General features: G+C 47.5%; 1 protein-coding gene across 1 annotated transcript in view; it reads left to right on the top strand.

Annotated features, from left to right (window-relative positions):
- The window catches only part of cfap100 (cilia and flagella associated protein 100), a 163,843-nt gene that overhangs the window by 59,712 nt on the left and 80,267 nt on the right, over positions 1–23,864 (top strand). The window contains exons 3-4 of the mRNA XM_072473099.1: positions 3,294–3,359; positions 12,612–12,712. Of these exons, the coding sequence (XP_072329200.1) occupies positions 3,294–3,359; positions 12,612–12,712 (167 nt within the window). The remainder of the gene's footprint in view (positions 1–3,293; positions 3,360–12,611; positions 12,713–23,864) is intronic.

Here is a 23,864-nt window from a genome sequence, read left to right as displayed (position 1 = left end):
AAAGCTCCCTCTACACTGTCCCCATCAAACACTCCCAGGACAGGTACAGCACGGGGTTAGATACAGAGCAAGGCTCCCTCTACACTGTCCCCGTCAAAACTCCCAGGAGAGCTACAGCAAGGGGTTAGATACAGTTTAAAGCTCCCTCTACACTGACCCGTCAGACAGTCCCAGGATGGGTACAGCACGGGGTTAGATACAGAGTAAAGCTCCCTCTACACTGTCCCCATCAACCACTCCTGGACAGGTACACGACGGGGTTAGATACAGAGTAAAGCTCCCTCTACACAGTCCCCGTGAAACACTCCCAGGACAGGTACAACACGGTTAAGATACAGAGTAAAGCTCCCTCTACACTGTCCCCACCAAACACTCCCAGGACAACTCCAGCACGGGGTTAGATACAGAGTAAAGCTCCCTCTACACTGTCCCCGTCAAACACTCCCAGGACAGGTACAGCACGGGGTTAGATACAGAGTAAAGCTCCCTCTACACTGTCGCCATCAAACACTCCCAGGACAGCTACAGCACGGGGTTAGATACAGGGTAAAGCTCCCTCTGCACAGTCCCCGTCAAACAGTCCCAGCACAGGTACAGCACAGGGTTAGATACAGAGTAAAACTCCCTCGACACTGTCCCCATCAAACACTCCCTGGACAGGTACAGCACGGGGTTAGATACAGAGTAAAGCTCCCTCTACACTGTCCCCATCAAACACTCCCAGGACGGTTACAGCACGCGGTTCGATACAGGGTGAAGCTCCCTCTACGCTGTCCCCATCAAACACTCCCAGTACAGGTACAGCACCGGTAAGATACAGAGTAAAGCTCCCTCTACACTGTCCCCGTCAAAAACTCCCAGGACAGGTACAGCACGGGGTTTGATACAGAGTAAAGCTCCCTCTACACTGTCCCCGTCAAATACTCCCAGGACAGGTACGGCAAGGGGTTAGATACAGAGTAAAGCTCCCTCTACACTGTCCCCGTCAAACAGTCCCAGGACAGGTACAGCACGGGGTTAGATACAGAGTAAAGCTCCCTCGACACTGTCCCCATCAAACAATCCCTGGACAGGTACAGCACGGGGTTAGATACAGAGTAAAGCTCCCTCTACACTGTCCCCGTCAAACACTCCCTGAACAGGTACAGCACCCGTAAGATACCGAGTAAAGCGCCCTCTACACTGTCCCCGTCAAACACTCCCAGGACAGGTACAGCACGGGGTTAGATACAGAGTAAAGCTCCCTCTACACTGTCCCCATCAAACACTCCCTGGACAGGTACAGCACAGGGTTAGATACAGAGTAATGCTCCCTCTACACTGTCCCCGTCAAACACTCCCAGGACAGCTACAGCACGGGGTTAGATACAGAGTAAAGCTCCCTCTATACTGTCCCCGTCAAACACTCCCAGGACAGCTACAGCAAGGGGTTAGATACAGAGTAAAGCTCCCTCTACACTGTCCCTGTCAAACAGTCCCAGGACAGGTGCATCACGGGGTTAGATACAGAGTAAAGCTCCCTCTACACTGTCCCTATCAAACACTCCCTGGACAGGTACAGCACGGGGTTAGATACAGAGTAAAGCTCCCCGACACTGTCCCCATCAAACACTCCCAGGACAGCTACAGCAAGGGGTTAGATACAGAGTAAAGCTCCCTCTACACTGTTCCCGTCAAACAGTCCCAACACATGTACAGCACGGGGTTCGATACAGACTGAAGCTCCCTCTACACTGTTCGCCTCAAACAGTCCCTGGACAGGTACAGCACGGGGTTAGATACAGACTAACGCTCCCTGTACACTGTCCCCGTCAAACACTCCCTGGACGGTTACAGCACGCGGTTCGATACAGAGTGAAGCTCCCTCTACGCTGTCCCCATCAAACACTCCCTGTACAGATACAGCACCGGTAAGATACAGAGTAAAGCTCCCTCTACACTGTCCCCGTCAAAAACTCCCAGGACAGGTACAGCACGGGGTTAGATACAGAGTAAAGCTCCCTCTACACTGTCCCCGTCAAACAGTCCCAGGACAGGTACAGCACGGGGTTAGATACAGAGTAAAGCTCCCTCGACACTGTCCCCATCAAACAATCCCAGGACAGGTACAGCACGGTGTTAGATACAGAGTAAAGCTCCCTCGACACTGTCCCCATCAAACAATCCCTGGACAGGTACAACACGGGGTTAGATACAGAGTAAAACTCCCTCTACACTGTCCCCGTCAAACACTCCCTGGACAGGTACAGCACCCGTAAGATACAGAGTAAAGCGCCCTCTACACTGTCCCCGTCAAACACTCCCAGGACAGGTACAGCAAGGGGTTAGATACAGAGTAAAGCTCCCTCTACACTGTCCCCGTCAAACAGTCCCAGTACATGTGCAGCACGGGTTTAGATACAGAGTAAAGCTCCCTCTACACTGTCCCCATCATACACTCCCTGGACAGGTACAGCACGGGGTTAGATACAGAGTAAAGCTCCCTCTACACAGTCCCCGTCAAACACTCCCAGGACAGGTACAGCACGGCGTTCGATACAGAGTAAAGCTCCCCCGACACTGTCCCCATCAAACACTCCCAGGACAGGTACAGCACGGCGTTAGATTCAGAGTAAAGCTCCCTCTACACTGTACCCACCAAACACTCCCCCGACAGCTACAGCACGGGGTTAGATACAGAGTAATGCTCCCTCTACACTGTTCCCGTCAAACAGTCCCAGCACAGGTACAGCACGGGGTTAGATACAGAGTAAAGCTCCCTCTACACTGTCCCCGTCAAACACTCCCAGGACAGGTACAGCACGGGGTTAGATACAGAGTAAAGCTCCCTCTACATTATCCCCATCACACACTCCCAGGACAGGTACAGCACGGGGTTAGATACAGAATAAAGCTCCCTCTACACTGTCCCCATCAAACACTCCCAGGACAGGTACAGCACGGGGTGAGATACAGAGTAAAGCTCCCTCTACACTATCCCCATCACACACTCCCAGGACAGGTACAGCACGGGGTTAGATACAAAGTAAAGCTCCCTCTACACTGTCCCCATCAAACACTCCCAGGACAGGTACAACACAGTGTCAGTAAGGCTTCTTCTAAAATAACCAAAGTGCTGCCTCAGCTTTTAATTCTGCCAACCCCCCTGTACCTGTGCTGAGTGGCGACAGCCAACCTGGTTTCTGCCTGTTTTAGGATCTTTGAAATGTAATGTTTTCTGGAAATGTATTCATCTGACCTGTGTGTGTGGCAGTTTCTCTCGCCAAATAATTACCTTTGTTTTACTTATTCAGAGTCAGAGATTGCCTCTGAACCTCTGGATGTACTGGTCAGTGAGGTAGATACGTCTGTCGTTACAGGTAATTATAAGCTTACTGCTTTTCCCGAGGATTTGTCCTTTGTGCCTTTGATTTTACAAGAAATAACAAATTTTCTGAGCTATGGGGAGAGAGTTTATTGAAAGAGCTAGCGTGATTTAATGGACTGAACGTTCTCATGTACTTTATCAATCTGTATGTTATTTAATTACTGAGATTCTGCTGAAGCAGTCACAGGTGGGAAGGGCTGTTGGCAGAACAGTTTCTGAACAAAATGATGATTGAAATGTCAACCTAATCAGTGTGCTTCTTTTGCTCTTTCAAGGGGATGTGGACATTAAAGGCAAGGTCATTATTGATTGCAAAGGATAACCAGGTTGCCGTACCATAGGTTACCTAACCAGTTGTCAGAGTTGATTTATGGAGGTGTTGCTTGTTCACAGTCTACGATGGAAGAGAGGGACATCTCCCAAGTGCCTCTGATGATGTTCCCACATAATCATGCGACATAATACACACAGGGAATTGTCACATGATTATGGTGAATGACAACAAAAATTAACTTCAACTTTTACTCATGGTGAACAGAGATGGTATTATTATTATTGTACAATTTTATATACGCATCAGCATGAGAGTATTTTAGGTGAATGTTGGTTCCGCTGAGGCAGAATCCGTTGTTCAGGAGTCTTTGTCTTTCTCTCGGTACCATGTTCCACATTTGGCTCAGGAACATCATCTGATAAGTTGGTTCTTCTTCAGCTTCTGCAGATGCTGTTGGTTCAACTGGTGCAGAATCTGAATTCGACTCGGTCGTAGGTTCAGGGATTTCCAAACCTTCGGTGTCCGACATTGGCCTTTCAGAAAGCGACTTTTTGAAGCGAGGATTTGATATGCGTGTCTCGTCCAAACTCTCTCGGTGAAGTATTGTGGCAGGCCCACTCCTCATTGAAGAGTAATTTCTTGCCTCAACTCTTTCTCCCTGCTCAAATCTTCTTGGTTAACATGTCTGTTCATGGAGAGTAACTTGGTTTTGTTGTTGTCGGCCTACAGTGCTGGCCGTGTCAGGAGGCAAAAGCAAATCAAACTTGGTTCTCAACTCCTTTTCGAAATGCAATATTGCCGGAAGGTTTGGAGTAGGCGGACGGGCAGGGGTTTCTGTAGGAAATGAGAAACTTGTTTACTCTTTTAGCTAACGGTTCTTCGTCCTTTGATGCTTCAATGGCATTTTTCAATGACTGTACCAACCTCTCCGCCAATCTGTTTGTGGAAGGATGATAAGGGGGCCATGGTAGCACAGTGGTTAGCACCGTTGCTTCGCAGTGCCAAGGCCCCAGTTCGATTCCTGGCACTGTCTGTGTGGAGTCTGCACGGTCTCCCCGTGTCTGCGTGGGTTTCCTCCGGGTGCTCCGGTTTCCTCCCACAATTCCCGAAAGAAGTGCTGTTAGGTGAATCGGACATTCTGAATTCTCCCTCTGTGTACCCGAACAGGCACCGGAATGTGGCGACTAGGGGCTTTTCACAGTAACTTCATTGCAGTGTTAATGTCAGCCTACTTGTGACACTGATAAAGATTATTATTACAAGGCTCAGTCTTTATACGTTGTATGCCATTGTTTCTCAGGTAGTCAATGAATTCCTTTGACGTGAACATAGTCCTATTATCGCTAACTGGTTGTCTCAGTTTGCCGAGCTGTGCAAGTGCTTCATCCAAACGTTCATTTACCTTTTCTCTATTCATCGACTTCATTGTCATTATTTTGACCTATTTGGCATGTGCATCCACTGGGATTTGATTTGATTTATTATTGTCACATGTATCAGTATACAGTGAAAAGTGCTGTTTCTTGCATGCTGTACAAACAATGCACCGTACATAGGGAAGGAAGGAGAGACTGCAGAATATAATGTTACAGTTACAGCAAGGTGTAGAGAAAAGATCAACTTAATACGAGGTAGGTCCATTCAAAAGTCTGATGGCAGTCAGGAAGAAGCTGTTCTTGAGTCGGTTGGTACGTGATCTCAAACCTTTGTATCTTTTTCCTGACGGAAGAAGGTGGAAGAGAGTATGTCCGGGGTGCGTGGGGTCCTTAATTATGCTGGCTGCCTTTCCGAGGCAGCGGGAATTATAGACAGAGTCAATGGATGGGAGGCTGGTTTGCGAGATGGACTGGGCTACATTCACGACCTTTTGTAGTTTCCTGCGGTCTTGGGCAGAGCAGGCTCCATACCCAGCTGTGATACAACCAGAAAGAACGTTTCTATGGTGCATCTGTAGAAGTTGGTGAGAGTCGTAGGTGACATGTCAAATTTCCTTAGTCAAGACAAGAAACGTATCCTTCAACTGGCCCCACAAAATCGATGCGTGCTCTTTACCATGGTGAAGCTGTGGAGTATTTTTGTATCCTAGCACAAGACGGACATTATCTACTCTTTCTTCAATCTGTGAGTCTAGGCCTGGCCACTCCTTGCGAGTTCTTTCATACATACGATTCCCGGACATCCTCTGGAGTTGATCCAGTTTACAAGCATGGAGGAATGATGACTCCGATCCCCCATCTCTGTACTCCATTTTGAACGGTTAATTCAAGTTCCCTTGTTCGGTACGGCTTGAATTCTGGATTCTTCCTCTGTTCATCCAAAAGTAAACCTTTCAAGATCATGTCCATGACCTTCCCCATCACCAGGTCTGACCTTGTGTGACTCTGCATTTTGAGATGCAGTCATAGGTATGCTAAAGGTAAAGACACCACAGTCCCAGATGACCATAGGCTGCTTTCCCCTTTGAGGGGGAGAGCTGACTGGTGGCGATTTAACCTGAGGCGAGGGGCGAGGTTGTGAAGACGGGGCCTTCATGAATAACCTATTATTCAGGTCCACTGGGAAAAGTACACATAGTTCTCCTGTGGTTCGGCTTTGTCCCGTGTTGATGAATGTGATAGAACATTGGAATTCACACGACGCTCCAATCTTCTATATTTAATCTTGGAATTATGCGCTGATAAGATGAGGGACCATCTCTGCAAACGACTCGCAGCTAGAGACGGTATTCCTTTGTATGGACCAAAAATCATTGACAAAGTCCAATTGTGACACATTCTTGGTGCATCTAAAATCACCGTCATTTTCTGAGGGTCCTTGTGCAGCTTGGCCTTACCAATTACACGGCCAAGATAGCTTATTGACGATTGGAAAAATTCTCGTTTCTCTCTCTTGACTTGAAGATTGTGTCTTTTAAGGTGTTGCAATGTATCTACTAAATTCTTCAGGTGCTCCTGTTCAACCCTCCCAGTAATTAAAATGTTGTCCAAATACCAGTGAACACTTGGCCCATGGACATTTGGAATGGGGCTGATGCAGATGTTATTCTGAACATAGACAATTGTACTGAACAGTCCTTTGTACATTACAGTCGTTAGAAGAAGTTGCGACTCAGCTGCTACCTTCATCTGGAGGTACGCTTGGCATAAATCTATCTTACTGAGTTGTCTACCCAACAGTCCAGCAAACTGATCCTCTATTAATGGTTGACACACAACACTGAGTTTCTCATCATTTTGAAGTCACCACCGATTCTTAGTGAGCCATCTGGCTTGATAACTGGGACAGTTCGGGTTGTCCAATCTCTCGCCCTCACACTCTCGGTCTCTCCACCTTTCATCAATTTGCCAAGTTCCACTTCGACCTTTGATTTGACAGCATCTGGCATGGGTCTTGCATTTAAGCATTTAGTGGTGCTATCAGGTTTTATCTGAAGTCGTGTCTCATCTCTGGTGATTTTCCCTAAAGTGTTTTCAAATATCTTCTTGTACTTTTCTGAGAGTTTCTGTAATGTGTTCTTTCCATCAACCAATTGGTTCACAGCTTGCCAAATTTAGTTTGATTTCGATCAACCAAGCTCTTCTGACAAAGTGCAGGAAAATTTCCGTTTACTACATGTAATGGCAATTTTTCAGATTGGCCTTTTATTTCAACTTGCACCATGATATAACCCTTCACTGGAACCACCTGATCCATGTAAGTTCTCAAGAGTGTGGGCGGGATTTCTAACCCCCTCAGCCACATGTTTCTTGGCGGCGGGAGACGTTGTTTGCCACCAGTGGAAAACTTTTCTACTACCGCTGTCGATGAGATTTCCCATTGGATTTAGATATATTGTAGGGCAGCACGGTGCGCTGTGGTTAGCACTCCTGCCTCACGGCGCCGAGGTCCTGCCGTGTTGGGTGTTCCGATACACAAACCAACCAACACGGTTGTAGATGGTACAACTCTGTTTTATTATTCTGTACAATAACAACTGTTAACTTCTGGCTGTGGTTCGTACTTCACCAGCTAACCTGTGGACCCAGCCCGAGCACTATCTTAGAGAGGCACTCAGCACATGGTGTATGTCTGAGTGGCACGCTGTGAGCTCTGTGCTCTGAGCTATCTCCTGCTGGAATGAGCGGGAACTGTGGTGTTCCCTGTTTTATAGTGCGTGTGCTCTCACTGGTGATTGGCTGCAATGTTGCGTGTGTGTTGATTGGTCCAACTACCTGTCCATCAGTGTGTGTGTGTGATTGCACCATGATATGTTAATGTGGATATCATGACAGGTCCCAGCTTCGATCCCGGCTCTGGGTCACTGACTGTGTGGAGTTTGCACATTCTCCCCGGGTTTGCGTGGGCTTCGCCCCCACAACCCAAAGATGTGCAGGGTAGGTTGATTGGCCACGCTAAAACTGCCCCTTAATTGGAAAAAATGAATTGGGTGCACTAAATTTAAAAAAAAAAGATTTATTGTCACGCGTACCGAGGTACGGTGAAAAATAATGTTCTGTGTACAGTCCAGACAGATCGTTCCATACATGAAAAAACATAGGACATACGATAGAGACTCAATGTAAATACAGAGACATCGGGTGAAGCATACAGAGTGTAGTACTGCTCAGTAGAGAAGATGTGTGAAGAGATCAGCTCAGTCCATAAGAGGGTGATTCAGGAGTCTGGTAACAGTGGGGAAGAAGCTGTTTTTGAGTCTGTCCGTGCGTGTTCTCAAACTTTTGTATCTCCTGCCCGATGGAAGAGATTGGAAGAGAGAATAACCCGGGTGGGTGGGGTCTTTGATTATGCTGCCCGCTTTCCCCAGGCAGCGGGAGGTGTAGATGGAGTCAATGGATGGGAGGCAGGTTTGTGTGATGGACTGGGCGGTGTTCACGACTCTCTGTAGTTTCTTGCGGTCCTGGGCTGAGCAGTTGCCATACCAGGCTGTGATGCAGCCCGATAGGATGCTTTCTATGGTGCATCTGTAAATGTTGGTAAGAGTCAGTGTGGACATACCGAATTTCCTTAGTTTCTGAGGAAGGATAGGCGCTGTTGTGCTTTCCTGGTCGTAGCGTCGACGTGGGTGGACCAGGACAGACTTTTGGTGATGTGCACATCTAGGAATTTGAAGCTATCAACCAGCTTCACCTCGGCCCCGTTGATGCAGACAGGGGTGTGTACGATACTTTGCTTCCTAAAGTCAATGACCAGCTCCATCGTTTTGCTGACGTTGAGGGAGAGATTGTTGTCGCTACACCACTCCACTAAGTTCTCTATCTCGCTCCTGTATTCAGACTCATCGTTGTTCGGGATCCGACCCACTACGGTCGTGTCATCAGCAAACTTGTAGATGGAGTTGGAACCAAATTTTGCCACGCAGTCGTGTGTGTACAGGGAGTATAGTAGGGGGCTAAGTACGCAGCCTTGCGGGGCCCTGGTATTGAGGGCTATTGTGGAGGAGGTGTTGTTTATCCGATGGCACTTATGGCATGCTTGCATCATTGAAGCCACCAAATGCTGCCGTGAAACCCGTGGGACCACAGAATCCTGCAGCGAGAATGTCGGAGATTTCGGGCCTATATTGAATGGTTTTAATAGTACAGTCTTGAGCTTTTGTTGATATAAGTTTTCAGAGATGAGAGCAACAGCGTCTCCCGAATCTACTTCCATTTTAACTTTGTTCCCATTTCATTTTGGATAGACCCACAATCTCTGTGTAATGCCTGGCAGCGATAATACACCAAGTTTTAGTTCTTTGATCTCCTTGGACATCGGGCCGGATTTTTCGGCCGTGCCTGCCGCAGGATGGACACGGACCACAAGAAGGTCCATTGACCTCGGGCGGTAATTTCCGGTTACCGGGTGAATTCGGCCGAAGAACCCAGCCATTTTTTTTCCTGGGAATTTTCATTGTCTTCAGTCATTGTGTCTATTCTTTTTGTGGATTTGAGTGCGTTCTTGCGTTTACCCACTCTCAAGGTTTGAGGATTTTATCTGGCCCAGCACATCTTTGTTATGTGACCTTTCTTGTCACAATTACGACATTTGTTTTCCCGACACCAACGTTCCTGTGGAAAATGCCCACCTGACTCCACCTACGGCATGCTTGCATCTTACATGTTGAAAGATCTTCTATTCTCAGCATTCATCTTGTTTATTTTGGTGCCAGCTCAAATTTGGGAAGCTTCATTTTGTGCCAATTCCATGGACGCTGCATTTCAACAGCAAGTTTGAGTGTTGGAGAGCTTTGATTTGTTGTCATCTCTGATTGTTTCATTTCTCAATCTTCGCACAAGTCTGTCTCGCAGCATGTCCTCGAGGGTCGATCCCAAATCTCAATTCTTTGCCAGTTTCCCTCTTCTTGGCTATTTTGATGAAATCTGAATCTCTCTGCTATGATTAATGGTTTGGGCGAGAAGTGTTCTTCAAGAGTCTTTGTTAATTCCTCATAAATTATTCTACCAGGCTTTGCAGGTTGGTCACCCGATTACACTCCAGAAAGTTGCTACTTTAATTTCACCCGGAATCCTGTTTTCAGCAATGTAGTACTGGAATCTTCCTTTACAGGAACTCTATGATTCCGCATTCTCATTGAATGTTTCCAGAGCTCACCTTCCCCGGCATCGCAGTTACTTCTTCTTAAGTTTCAGCACTTTCTTTAACTTTCCTCCCCTCTAATTTCTTTCTCTTCCAATTTAATTTGTATTATTTCTTTTATGGTTTCTTTAAAACAACACAACTTTTGTTTAGACTGTGGCTGTAAGAAGTTTTTTTTTACAAACACCAATCAGCTTTAAAACAGAAAGTTTTGACTGTGATTCTGCTTAATCTTGGTTACGATCGCGTTATTTTTTTCCTATTTGAGTAGGTCTCTCTGTCTCTGTGTTCGAGGATCAGACGCTGCAGTCAGCAGGTGTGAAGGAGCACAGCTGGAAAAACTCCCCAGCTTCGATAGGAAACTTGTTTTTTTACAGCCTACCCACTTATTTCCTGGATTTCTTCTTTGTTGGAGGTCTTTCTTTTGTGTTCTGAGCCTATTGATTGTGCAAATTGCCTGGGACAACAGTCAACGCTCTGGCTGAAAAAATGTTCTCCTTTCCCGCCCCCGGCTCTCTGAGCGCAGAAACAAATCCAAGATCAGTCCCGAGTGCCTTCCAAATTAATGTATGCTCTTAGCAAGGCTGAAACACCGGTTCCTGACAGCCAGCACAACCGCACATCCGTGAAGGGTGGAGTTCTCTCCCGAAAATCGATCTTCACTTCAAGGTCCAGGTCCGAGTTGTTTTTCTTCCAACTCCAGGTTAAAGTCCAACAGGTTTGTTTCGAATCACTAGCATTCGGAGCACTGCTCCTTCCTCAGGTGATGCAAGCTAGTGATTCGAAACAAACCTGTTGGACTATAACCTGGTGTTGTCAGACATCTTACTGTGCTCACCCCAGTCCAACGCCTGCACCTCCACATCATTTCTTCTCACTATTATTGGAAATACATCCTCTTTGCCAGCTTTGTTTCCAATACTGTTTTCAAAGTTTTCACTTTTACTCAATGTAAACAAAAGTTAACCAGGCTGCCACACCGTAGGTTACGTAACCAGTTGTCAGAGTTTATTGACACAGTTTTCCAGCCGTGCTCAGAGAGCACAGAAAGCTCTCGGCATTGCTCCTGGACTTTTTTCTGCGCGACTGAAATCCGTGAGTGGGTAAGGAGAACACCTTTTCAGCCGGAGCGTTGACTGTTCTGCCAGTCAATTTGCTCAATCGATGGGCTCAGGACGCAAAAGGCAGACCTCCATGAAAGTAGAAAGCCAGGAAATAAGGGGGTAGGCTGTAAAAAAACAAGTTGCTCACAGTCTAAGCTGGAAGCGAGGGAAAATCTCCCGAGTGCCTTCGATGATGTCACCACAAAATCATGGGACGTACTACATAGAGGGCATTGGTCACAGGGTCAGTACTGAGGGAGTGCCGCACTGTCAGAGGGTCAGTACTGAGGGAGCGCTGCACTGTCAGAGGGTCAGTACTGAGGGAGCGCTGCACTGTCAGAGGGTCAGTACTGAGGGAGTGTTGCACTGTCAGAGGGTCAGTACTGAGGGAGCGCTGCACTGTCAGGGGGTCAGTACTGAGGGAGTGCCGCACTGTCAGAGGGTCAGTACTGAGAGAGTGCCGCACTGTCAGAGGGTCAGTACTGAGGGAGTGCTGCACTGTCAGAGGGTCAGTACTGAGGGAGTGCTGCACTGTCAGAGGGTAAGTACTGAGGGAGTGCTGCACTGTCAGAGGGTCAGTACTGAGGGAGTGCTGCACTGTCAGAGGGTCAGTACTGAGGGAGTGCTGCACTGTCAGAGGGTCAGTACTGAGGGAGTGCTGCACTGTCAGAGGGTCAGTACTGAGGGAGTGCTGCACTGTCAGAGGGTCAGTACTGAGGGAGTGCTGCACTGTCAGAGGGTCAGTACTGAGGGAGTGCTGCACTGTCAGAGGGTCAGTACTGAGGGAGTGCTGCACTGTCAGAGGGTAAGTACTGAGGGAGTGCTGCACTGTCAGAGGGTCAGTACTGAGGGAGTGCCGCACTGTCAGAGGGTCAGTACTGAGGGAGTGCCGCACTGTCAGAGGGTCAGTACTGAGGGAGTGCTGCACTGTCAGGGTTGCCATCTTTTGTTTGAGACACAAGACTGCTGCCTTGTTTGCCCAGATGAATGTTACAGAACTCAAATCCATTACTTCGAAGAACAGAAGGGGTGTTTTTCCCAGTGCCTTGGCGAATATTGACTGCAAAAAAAAACGTTATTTGGACATTATTAAACTGAATGCTGCAATACCTTCACCAAAACATGGTTCACTTCACTTTGGTGCTGAAGTGCTCGGGATATTGTGAGATTGGGGAAAAGTGCTGGCGAAATGCACATTATTTCTTTCATTGTTGCAATGGAAAGGTTTGAACAAAAAACTGACATAAATAACGTCCTAACTGAAGCAAAATATTTTGATTCTTCTCCATAGCATGTTCTGTGATGCGGAGTCAGAGGCACAATCCTTTCAAGATACCCCGCGATTGTGATATCTTTGTCCTTCGGGATATTGAGCGGGAGCGGAGGAAAAGGGTAATATTTTCATCCTTAATGGTTAAACTAATATGCAGGAGTCGGTGATCTGGTCCAATGTTTCTGCACTGTCTCTCTATTCGAGTGGTAAACACCTCAGTCATGGAAAGTGGCCCATCTTCAGAACTAACAACATTGAGGAGGAATTCATTTTTTAAGACACTGTCCCTTAAAGAGCTCTGGTATATCCAGCAAGAAATCATTTAAATAAATGTTTTGACCTGTGGGGTAGTGGAAATAGAGACAGACAGTGCACACCTCCCGTCTCAATTAGATCACTACCAAACTGTGGTAAACCACTGTCGTGTATAATATTTTTTTTAAAAAAAATTTAGTGTACCCAATTCATTTGTTTTCCAATTAAGGGGCAATTTAGTGCGGCCAATCCACCTACCCTGCGCACCTTTGGGTTGTGGGGACGAAACCCACGCAAACACGGGGAGAATGTGCAAACTCCACATGGACAGTGACCCAGAGCCGGGATTGAACCTGGGACCTCGCGCCGTGAGGCTGCAGGGCTAACCCACTGTGCCACCGTGCTGCCCTATAGTGTATAATATGTGTATTGTGGTAAATGGCCACTGTATTATATGTAATGTGGTAAACCACTGCCCGAGGGCTCCGCCTCCCCTCGGGCTCGGTATAAAGGTGGCTGGCTCCGTCTCCCCTCGGGCCCGGTATAAAGGTGGCTGGTCTCCGTCTCCCCTCGGGCTCGGTATAAAGGTGGCTGGCTCCGCCTCCCCTCAGGCCCGGTATAAAGGTGGCTGGTCTCCGCCTCTGATCCAGTTCGGGATCAGAGGCCAGGAGGCTGTTTCGTTTATTAAAGCCTCAGTTACGTTCACCACTCGTCGTGTGTTCATTGATGGCACATCACAACTAATCCCATTGTCCCGCCCTTTCCCACCAGAATCCGGAAACAATATCAAATTAATCTCTCTCTCTCCCCATAGCCCTGTATCAATCCCCAAACTTGTCCCACTGTCCCACTCTCTCCCCATAGCCCTGTATCAATCTCAAACTAATCCCACTGTCCTCTCTCCCCAGAGCCCTATATCAATCCCAAACTAATTTCATTGTCCCACTCTCTCCCCATAGTCCTGTATCAATCCCAAACTAATTCCATTGTCCCACTCTCTCCTCGTAGCCCTGAATCAATCCCAAACTGATCCCACTGTCCCGCTTTCTCCCCATAGCCCTGAATCAATCCCAAATTTTATCCCACTGCCCCACTCTCTCCTCATAGCTCTGTATCAATCCCAAAGTAATCCCACTGCCCTGGTCTCTCCCCATAGCCCTGTATCAATCCCAAACTAGTCCCACTGCCCCGCTCTCTCCCCATAGCCCTGTATCAATCCCCAAACTAGTCCCACTGTCCCACTCTCTCCCCATAGCCCTGTATCAATCCCCAAACTAGTCCCACTGTCCCACTCTCTCCCCATAGCCCTGTATCAATCTCAAACTAATCCCACTGACCCACTCTCTCCCCATAGCCCTGTATCAATCTCAAACTAATCCCACTGACCCACTCTCTCCCCGTAGCCCTGTATCAATCCCAAAGTAATCCCACTGTCCCACTCTCTCCCCATAGCCATGTATCAATCCCAAACTAATCCCACTGTCCCACTCTCTCCCCGTAGCCCTGTATCAATCCCAAAGTAATCCCACTGTCCCACTCTCTCCCCATAGCCCTGTATCAATCCCAAACTAATCCCACTGCCCCACTCTCTCCCCATAGCCCTGTATCAATCTCAAACTAATCCCACTGCCCCACTCTCTCCCCGTAGCCCTGTGTCAATCCCAAAGTAATCCCACTGCCCCGTTCTCTCCCCATAGCCATGTATCAATCCCAAACTAATCCCACTGCCCCACTCTCTCCCCGTAGCCCTGTATCAATCCCAAACTAATCCCACTGCCCCACTCTCTCCCCGTAGCCCTGTATCAATCCCAAACTAATCCCGTTGCCCCACTCTCTCCTCGTAGCCCTGTATCAATCCCAAACTAATGCAGATGCATTTGCGACAGGTAGATTGATGAGGGGGTGTTCAAGAAAGCTTTTTCCTCTTGATGGTTCCTTCAGTACTTGACACAGACCCAGCCTGGCAGATGTGTCTTTCAGATCGTCCAGTTTAGTCAGTAGTGGTGCTGCCAGGCCACTCTTAGTGACAGACTTTGAAGTTCCCCTCTAGAGTACATTCTGTGCCCTTCCTATTCTGTATTCTCTGTACTTTGCAAGCCAGTGCATTATGGGATAGCAGGCTCCATGTTTTCTTGTTGACTGCTGTAGCAATAAACAATGGTTACAATGTCTATAAGATCCTGAGTCTACGTGCGTACTGATTGACCTTGAAAGGTATCAGGACCAAAACATAACAATCTGGCGATGAGGATGATGGACTTTTGCAGTAGTGCCACTCGAAAAGTGGAACAAGAGTAAGGGAAATTTTATTTTTCAAATGAACCGCATATTGGATTTGTCCTGCACTGCAGATAAAGACTGGCAGTTAAGTACAGGAATCTGCAGAGTTTGGAGTGAAAAGAATCCTGCAGACTTTAGAAATAAAAGGAAACTGCAGAGTAAACAAAACAAAAATTGCAGCTGTTCAGAAGATCTGGAAAAAAAGGAAAACGACAATCAGAGGTTCTGCTACTTTAAGTTAAAACCATCCCTTGGCACTAAAATAGTAATAATAATAACAGATAAGAGCTAGTAAACAGAAATTAATGGAAAAAAACAGGTCCGAATTGGATCACCCCAAAGCCCAGGAACCTTTAATGAAATAGAACATAGAACATAGAACAATACAGCGCAGTACAGGCCCTTCGGCCCACGATGTTGCACCGAAACAAAAGCCATCTAACCTACACTATGCCATTATCATCCATATGTTTATCCAATAAACTTTTAAATGCCCTCAATGTTGGCGAGTTCACTACTGTAGCAGGTAGGGCATTCCACGGCCTCACTACTCTTTGCGTAAAGAACCTACCTCTGACCTCTGTCCTATATCTATTACCCCTCAGTTTAAAGCTATGTCCCCTCGTGCCAGCCATATCCATCCGCGGGAGAAGGCTCTCGCTGTCCACCCTATCCAACCCCCTGATCATTTTGTATGCCTCTATTAAGTCTCCTCTTAACCTTCTTCTCTCCAACGAAAACAACCTCAAGTCCATCAGCCTTTCCTCATAAGATTTTCCCTCCATACCAGGCAACATCCTGGTAAATCTCCTCTGCACCCGCTCCAAAGCCTCCACGTCCTTCCTATAATGCGGTGACCAGAACTGTACGCAATACTCCAAATGCAGCCGTACCAGAGTTCTGTACAGCTGCAACATGACCTCCCGACTCCGGAACTCAATCCCTCTACCAATAAAGGCCAACACTCCATAGGCCTTCTTCACAACCCTATCAACCTGGGTGGCAACTTTCAGGGATCTATGTACATGGACACCTAGATCCCTCTGCTCATCCACACTTTCAAGAACTTTACCATTAGCCAAATATTCCGCATTCCTGTTATTCCTTCCAAAGTGACAGACAAAGTGACATTCCTTCCCCACGGTAGGCTATTGCAGAAAATACGGAGGCTGGGGATTGAGGGGGATTTAGAGATGTGGATCAGAAATTGGCTAGCTGAAAGAAGACAGAGGGTGGTGGTTGATGGGAAATGTTCAGAATGGAGTTCTGTCACAAGTGGAGTACCACAAGGATCTGTTCTGGGGCCGTTGCTGTTTGTCATTTTTATCAATGACCTAGAGGAAGGCGCAGAAGGGTGGGTGAGTAAATTTGCAGACGATACTAAAGTCGGTGGTGTTGTCGATAGTGTGGAAGGAAGTAGCAGGTTACAGAGGGATATAGATAAGCTGCAGTGCTGGGCTGAGAGGTGGCAAATGGAGTTTAATGTAGAGAAGTGTGAGGTGATTCACTTTGGAAGGAAAAACAGGAATGTGGAATATTTGGCGAATGGAAAAGTTCTTGAAAGTGTGGATGAGCAGAGGGATCTCGGTGTCCATGTACATAGATCCCTGAAAGTTGCCACCCAGGTTGATAGGGTGGTGAAGAAGGCCTATGGAGTGTTGGCCTTTATTGGTAGAGGGATTGAGTTCCGGAGTCGGGAGGTCATGTTGCAGCTGTACAGAACTCTGGTACGGCCGCATTTGGAGTATTGCGTACAGTTCTGGTCACCGCATTATAGGAAGGACGTGGAGGCTTTGGAACGGGTGCAGAGGAGATTTACCAGGATGTTGCCTGGTATGGAGGGAAAATCTTATGAGGAAAGGCTGATGGACTTGAGGTTGTTTTCGTTAGAGAAAAGAAGGTTAAGAGGAGACTTAATAGAGGCATACAAAATGATCAGAGGGTTAGATAGGGTGGACAGTGAGAGCCTTCTCCCGCGGATGGAAATGGCTAGCACGAGGGGACATAGCCTTAAACTGAGGGGTAATAGATATAGGACAGAGGTCAGGGGTAGGTTCTTTACGCAAAGAGTAGTGAGGCCGTGGAATGCCCTACCTGCTACAGTAGTGAACTCGCCAACATTGAGGGCATTTAAAAGTTTATTGGATAAACATATGGATGATAATGGTATAGTGTAGGTTAGATGGCTTTTGTTTCGGTGCAACATCGTGGGCCGAAGGGCCTGTACTGCGCTGTATTGTTCTATGTTCTATGTTCTAAAGTGAATCACCTCACACTTCTCTACATTAAACTCCATTTGCCACCTCTCAGCCCAGCTCTGCAGCTTATCTATATCCCTCTGTAACCTGCTACATCCTTCCACACTATCGACAACACCACCGACTTTAGTATCGTCTGCAAATTTACTCACCCACCCTTCTGCGCCTTCCTCTAGGTCATTGATAAAAATGACAAACAGCAACGGCCCCAGAACAGATCCTTGTGGTACTCCACTTGTGACTGTACTCCATTCTGAACATTTCCCATCAACCACCACCCTCTGTCTTCTTTCAGCTAGCCAATTTCTGATCCACATCTCTAAATCACCCTCAATCCCCAGCCTCCGTATTTTTTGCAATAGCCTACCGTGGGGAACCTTATCAAACGCTTTGCTGAAATCCATATACACCACATCAACTGCTCTACCCTCGTCTACCTGTTCAGTCACCTTCTCAAAGAACTCAATAAGGTTTGTGAGGCATGACCTACCCTTCACAAAGCCATGCTGACTATCCCTGATCATATTATTCCTATCTAGATGATTATAAATCTTGTCTCTTATAATCCCTCCAAGACTTTACCCAATACAGACGTGAGGCTCACCGGTCTATAGTTGCCGGGGTTGTCTCTGCTCCCCTTTTTGAACAAAGGGACCACATTTGCTGTCCTCCAGTCCTCTGGCACTACTCCTGTAGCCAATGATGACATAAAAATCAAAGCCAAAGGTCCAGCAATCTCTTCCCTGGCCTCCCAGAGAATCCTAGGATAAATCCCATCAGGTCCCGGGGACTTATCTATTTTCAGCCTGTCCAGAATTGCCAACATCTCTTCCCTACGTACCTCAATGCCATCTATTCTATTAGCCTGGGGCTCAGCATTCTCCTCCACAACATTATCTTTTTCCTGAGTGAATACTGACGAAAAATATTCATTTAGTATCTCGCCTATCTCTTCAGACTCCACACACAATTTCCCATCCCTGTCCTTGACTGGTCCTACTCTTTCCCTAGTCATTCGCTTATTCCTGACATACCTATAGAAAGCTTTTGGGTTTTCCTTGATCCTTCCTGCCAAATACTTCTCATGTCCCCTCCTTGCTCGTCTTAGCTCTCTCTTTAGATCCTTCCTCGCTACCTTGTAACTATCCATCGCCCCAGCCGAAACTTCACACTTCATCTTCACATAGGCCTCCTTCTTCCTCTTAACAAGAGATTCCACTTCTTTGGTAAACCACGGTTCCCTCGCTCGACGCCTTCCTCCCTGCCTGACCGGTACATACTTATCAAGAACACGCAGTAGCTGATCCTTGAACAAGCCCCACTTATCCAGTGTGCCCAACACTTGCAGCCTACTTCTCCACCTTATCCCCCCCAAGTCACGTCTAATGGCATCATAATTGCCCTTCCCCCAGCTATAACTCTTGCCCTGCGGTGTATACTTATCCCTTTCCATCATTAACGTAAACGTCACCGAATTGTGGTCACTGTCCCCAAAGTGCTCTCCTACCTCCAAATCCAACACCTGGCCTGGTTCATTACCCAAAACCAAATCCAACGTGGCCTCGCCTCTTGTTGGCCTGTCAACATATTGTTTCAGGAAACCCTCCTGCACACACTGTACAAAAAACAACCCATCTATTGTACTCGAACTATATCTTTTCCAGTCAATATTTGGAAAGTTAAAGTCTCCCATAATAACTACCCTGTTACTTTCGCTCATATCCAGAATCATCTTCGCCATCCTTTCCTCTACATCCCTAGAACTATTAGGAGGCCTATAAAAAACTCCCAACAGGTTGACCTCTCCTTTCCTGTTTCTAACTTCAGCCCATACTACCTCGGAAGAAGAGTCCCCATCTAGCATCCTCTCCGCCACCGTAATACTGCTCTTGACTAGCAGCGCCACACCTCCCCCTCTTTTGCCTCCTTCTCTGAGCTTACTAAAACACCTAAACCCCGGAACCTGCAACATCCATTCCTGTCCCTGCACTATCCATGTCTCCGAAATGGCCACAACATCGAAGTCCCAGGTACCAACCCATGCTGCCAGTTCCCCTACCTTGTTTCGTATACTCCTGGCATTGAAGTAGACACACTTCAAACCACCTACCTGAACACTGGCCCCCTCCTGCGACGTCAAATCTGTGCTCCTGACCTCTATACTCTCATTCTCCCTTACCCTAAAACTACAATCCAGGTTCCCATGCCCCTGCTGCATTAGTTTAAACCCCCCCAAAGAGCACTAACAAATCTCCCCCCCAGGATATTTGTGCCCCTCAGGTTCAGATGTAGACCATCCTGTCTGTAGAGGTCCCACCTTCCCCAGAAAGAGCCCCAGTTATCCAGAAATCTGAATCCCTCCCGCCTGCACCATCCCTGTAGCCACGTGTTTAAATGCTCTCTCTCCCTATTCCTCATCTCACTATCACGTGGCACGGGCAACAACCCAGAGATAACAACTCTGTTTGTTCTAGTTCTGAGCTTCCATCCTAGCTCCCTGAAAGCCTGCCTGACATCCTTGTCCCCTTTCCTACCTATGTCGTTAGTGCCAATGTGGACCACGACTTGGGGCTGCTCCCCCTCCCCCCTAAGGACCCGGAAAACACGATCCGAGACATCACGTACCCTTGCACCTGGGAGGCAACATACCAAACGTGAGTCTCTCAGAGGCCCGTACCCCATGGCTTACCCCTGGTAAGTCCCCCCCCCCCACAAGTATCCAAAGCGGTATACTTGTTTCTCAGGGGAACGACCGCAGGGGATCCCTGCACTGACTGCTTTTTCCCAGTCCCTCTTACAGTTACCCACCTATCTCCAATCTTTGGTGTAACTAATTCCCTGAAGCTTCTATCTATGACCCCTTCTGCCTCCCGAATGATCCGAAGTTCTTCCAACTCCAGCTCCAGTTCCCTAACTCGGTCTTGGAGGAGCTGGAGATGGCAGCACTTCCTGCAGGTAAAATCAGCAGGGACACTAACTGCATCCCTCACCTCAAACATCCTGCAGGAGGAAATGAAATGAAAATGAATGAAAATTGCTTATTGTCACGAGTAGGCTTCAAATGAAGTTACTGTGAAAAGCCCCTAGTCGCCACATTCCGGCGCCTGTTCGGGGAGGCTGGTACGGGAATTGAACCGTGCTGCTGGCCTGTCTTGGTCTGCTTTAAAAGCCAGCTCTTTAGCCCTGTGCTAAACGACATGGTGGCACAGTGGTTAGCACTGCTGCCTCACAGCGCCAGGGACCCGGTTCAATTCCAGCCTCGGGTCACTGTCTATGTGGAGTTTGTTCATTCTCACCGTGTGTGCGTGGGTTTCCTCCGGGTGCTCCAGTTTCCTTCCACAGTCCAAAGATGTATCGGTTAGGTGGACTGGCCATGATAAATTGTCCCTCAGTTTCCAAAAGGTTAGGTAGGGTTACGGGGATAGAGTGGGGGCATGGACCTAGGCCACGTGCTCTTTCAGAGACCTGCTGCATTTAAAACGGCAACACAGCACCGGACAAAGGAGATAAAATAAAAGGCAGAAGATATCCACGCTTCCCAGATCTTCTGGGCTATTTTGATGAGACTATTGAAAAATGGAGCTCCTACACTGAACATTACCAACTTTTTGTCCTTTCAAATGCAATTGCAAATGATAGAGAGGTGGCAGCGTTTTTCAGTGTGATTGGCACAGAAACCTTATCAAGAAGCCCAGCCTGACAAACCTGGCACCAAATCATATGAGGACATTGTAAAAGTCCTGGAGATGCATTCTACCTCCCTCCCCCCCGCCCCGCCCCCGCCCCCAGCCACTTGTCAGAGCAGAAAGATTTAATTTCACAAAAGACACCCAAGAAGAGAGAAAAACTGTTGCACAATGTGTTGCAATATTCAAAAAGCTCACTGAACATTGTGAATTCAGTGAATTCAGGAATTAAGAACTTGTCGTATGAGGAACGTTTGATGACTCTGGGTCTGTACTCGTTGGAGTTCAGAAGGATGAGGAGGGATCCTATTGAAACTTACAGGATACTGCGAGGCCTGGATAGAGTGGACGTGGAGAGAATGTTTCCACTTGTAGGAAAAACTAGAAGCAGAGGACACAATCTTAGACTAAAGGGACGATCTTTTAAAAGAGAGATGAGGAGGAATTTCTTCAGCCGGAGGGTGAACAAAGAACAAAGAACAAAGAAATGTACAGCACAGGAACAGGCCCTTCGGCCCTCCAAGCCCGTGCCGACCATACTGCCCGACTAAACTACAATCTTCTACACTTCCTGGGTCCGTATCCTTCTATTCCCATCCTATTCATATATTTGTCAAGATGCCCCTTAAATGTCCCTATCGTCCCTGCCTCCACTACCTCCTCCGGTAGTGAGTTCCAGGCACCCACTACCCTCTGCGTAAAAAACTTGCCTCGTACATCTACTCTAAACTTTGCCCCTCTCACCTTAAACCTATGCCCCCTAGTAATTGACCCCTCTACCCTGGGGAAAAGCCTCTGACTATCCACTCTGTCTATGCCCCTCATAATTTTGTATACCTCTATCAGGTCGCCCCTCAACCTCCTTCGTTCCAGTGAGAACAAACCGAGTTTATTCAATCGCTCCTCATAGCTTATGCCCTCCATACCAGGCAACATTCTGGTAAATCTCTTCTGCACCCTCTCTAAAGCCTCCACATCCTTCTGGTAGTGTGGCGACCAGAATTGAACACTATACTCCAAGTGTGGCCTAACTAAGGTTCTATACAGCTGCAACATGACTTGCCAATTCTTATACTCAATGCCCCGGCCAATGAAGGCAAGCATGCCGTATGCCTTCTTGACTACCTTCTCCACCTGTGTAGCCCCTTTCAGTGATCTGTGGACCTGTACTCCTAGATCTCTTTGACTTTCAATACTCTTGAGGGTTCTACCATTCACTGTATATTCCCTACCTGCATTAGCCCTTCCAAAATGCATTACCTCACATTTGTCCAGGTTAAACTCCATCTGCCATCTCTCCGCCCAAGTCTCCAGACAATCTAAATCCTGCTGTATCCTCAGACAGTCCTCATCGCTATCCGCAATTCCACCAACCTTTGTGTCGTCTGCAAACTTACTAATCAGACCAGTTACATTTTCCTCCAAATCATTTATATATACTACAAAGAGCAAAGGTCCCAGCACTGATCCCTGTGGAACACCACTGGTCACAGCCCTCCAATTAGAAAAGCATCCTTCCATTGCTACTCTCTGCCTTTTATGGCCTAGCCAGTTCTGTATCCACCTTGCCAGCTCCCCCCTGATCCCGTGTGACTTCACCTTTTGTACTAGTCTACCATGAGGGACCTTGTCAAAGACCTTACTGAAGTCCATATAGACAACATCCACTGCCCGACCTGCATCCATCATCTTAGTGACCTCCTCGAAAAACTCTATCAAGTTAGTGAGACACAACCTCCCCTTCACAAAACCATGCTGCCTCTCACTAATAATCTCCAGTAATTTCCCTACCACTGAAGTAAGGCTCACCGGCCTGTAGTTCCCTGGATTATCCTTGCTACCCTTCTTGAACAGAATCTGTGGAACTCTTTGCCGCAGAAGGCTGTGTTGGCCAAATCACTGAGTGTCTTTAAGACAGAGATAGATGATAGGTTCTCGATTAGGGGATCAGGAGTTATGGGGAGAAGGCAGGAGAATGGGGATGAGAAAATATCAGCCATGATTGAATGGCGGAGCAGACGCGATGGGCCGAGTGGTCTAATTCTGCTCCTGTATCTTAAGATCTTATGGTCTAAGTACTGAATGATACCCTCCATGACAGGTTGGTCTGTGGCCTTCAGAGTGAAGCAGTGCAGAAACGCCTCCTGACAGAGGCTAACCTCACCCTGCAGAAAGCCAGAGAGATTGCAGTCTCCATGGAGCTGGTTGCAAAAGCAGAGCGGCTGAATGCATCAACTCGACTGCCCAGCATGACAGTGGAGCATGCACACAAGATAGCCAGCTGCCGAGAGTGGCCCACTGCGAAAAGCCTGGTCACCACCCATCTAATTGTTTGGTGCAGAAACTTTGAATGTCGTCAGCGTGGCAGTAAGGGACACATTCAGCACGCTTGTCAAAACAAAAAACAAGCACAGAGTCTGAGAGGCAAACCAGAGAAAAATAAACCTTTTTTTTTTCAATTTAGAGTATCCAATTATTTTGTTTTCCAATTAAGGGGAAATTTAGCGCGGCCAATCCACCTAACCAGCACATCTTTGGGTTGTGGGGGTGAAACCCACGCAAACACGGGGAGAATGTGCAAACTCCACACGGACAGTGACCCAGAGCTGCTCTACAGAAACATAAACTTGCCGTCTGACATAACAAGAAGAAGAAGGATCTCAGCAGGAATGAGAAGGTCAGAGTGACACCGAGTCTGATAGAAAAGGCCCCTCCACATCTTGTCAGTGTCAGTTAGTTCACAGGGTTACAGGGTAAGACGGCTGCTGGATGGCCAATCAATATATATGAAT

The sequence above is a fragment of the Scyliorhinus torazame genome, chromosome 13 (genome assembly GCF_047496885.1).
Source record: "Scyliorhinus torazame isolate Kashiwa2021f chromosome 13, sScyTor2.1, whole genome shotgun sequence".
Taxonomy (NCBI): Eukaryota; Metazoa; Chordata; class Chondrichthyes; order Carcharhiniformes; family Scyliorhinidae; genus Scyliorhinus; species Scyliorhinus torazame.
This window is presented reverse-complemented; position numbering and strand designations above follow the sequence as displayed.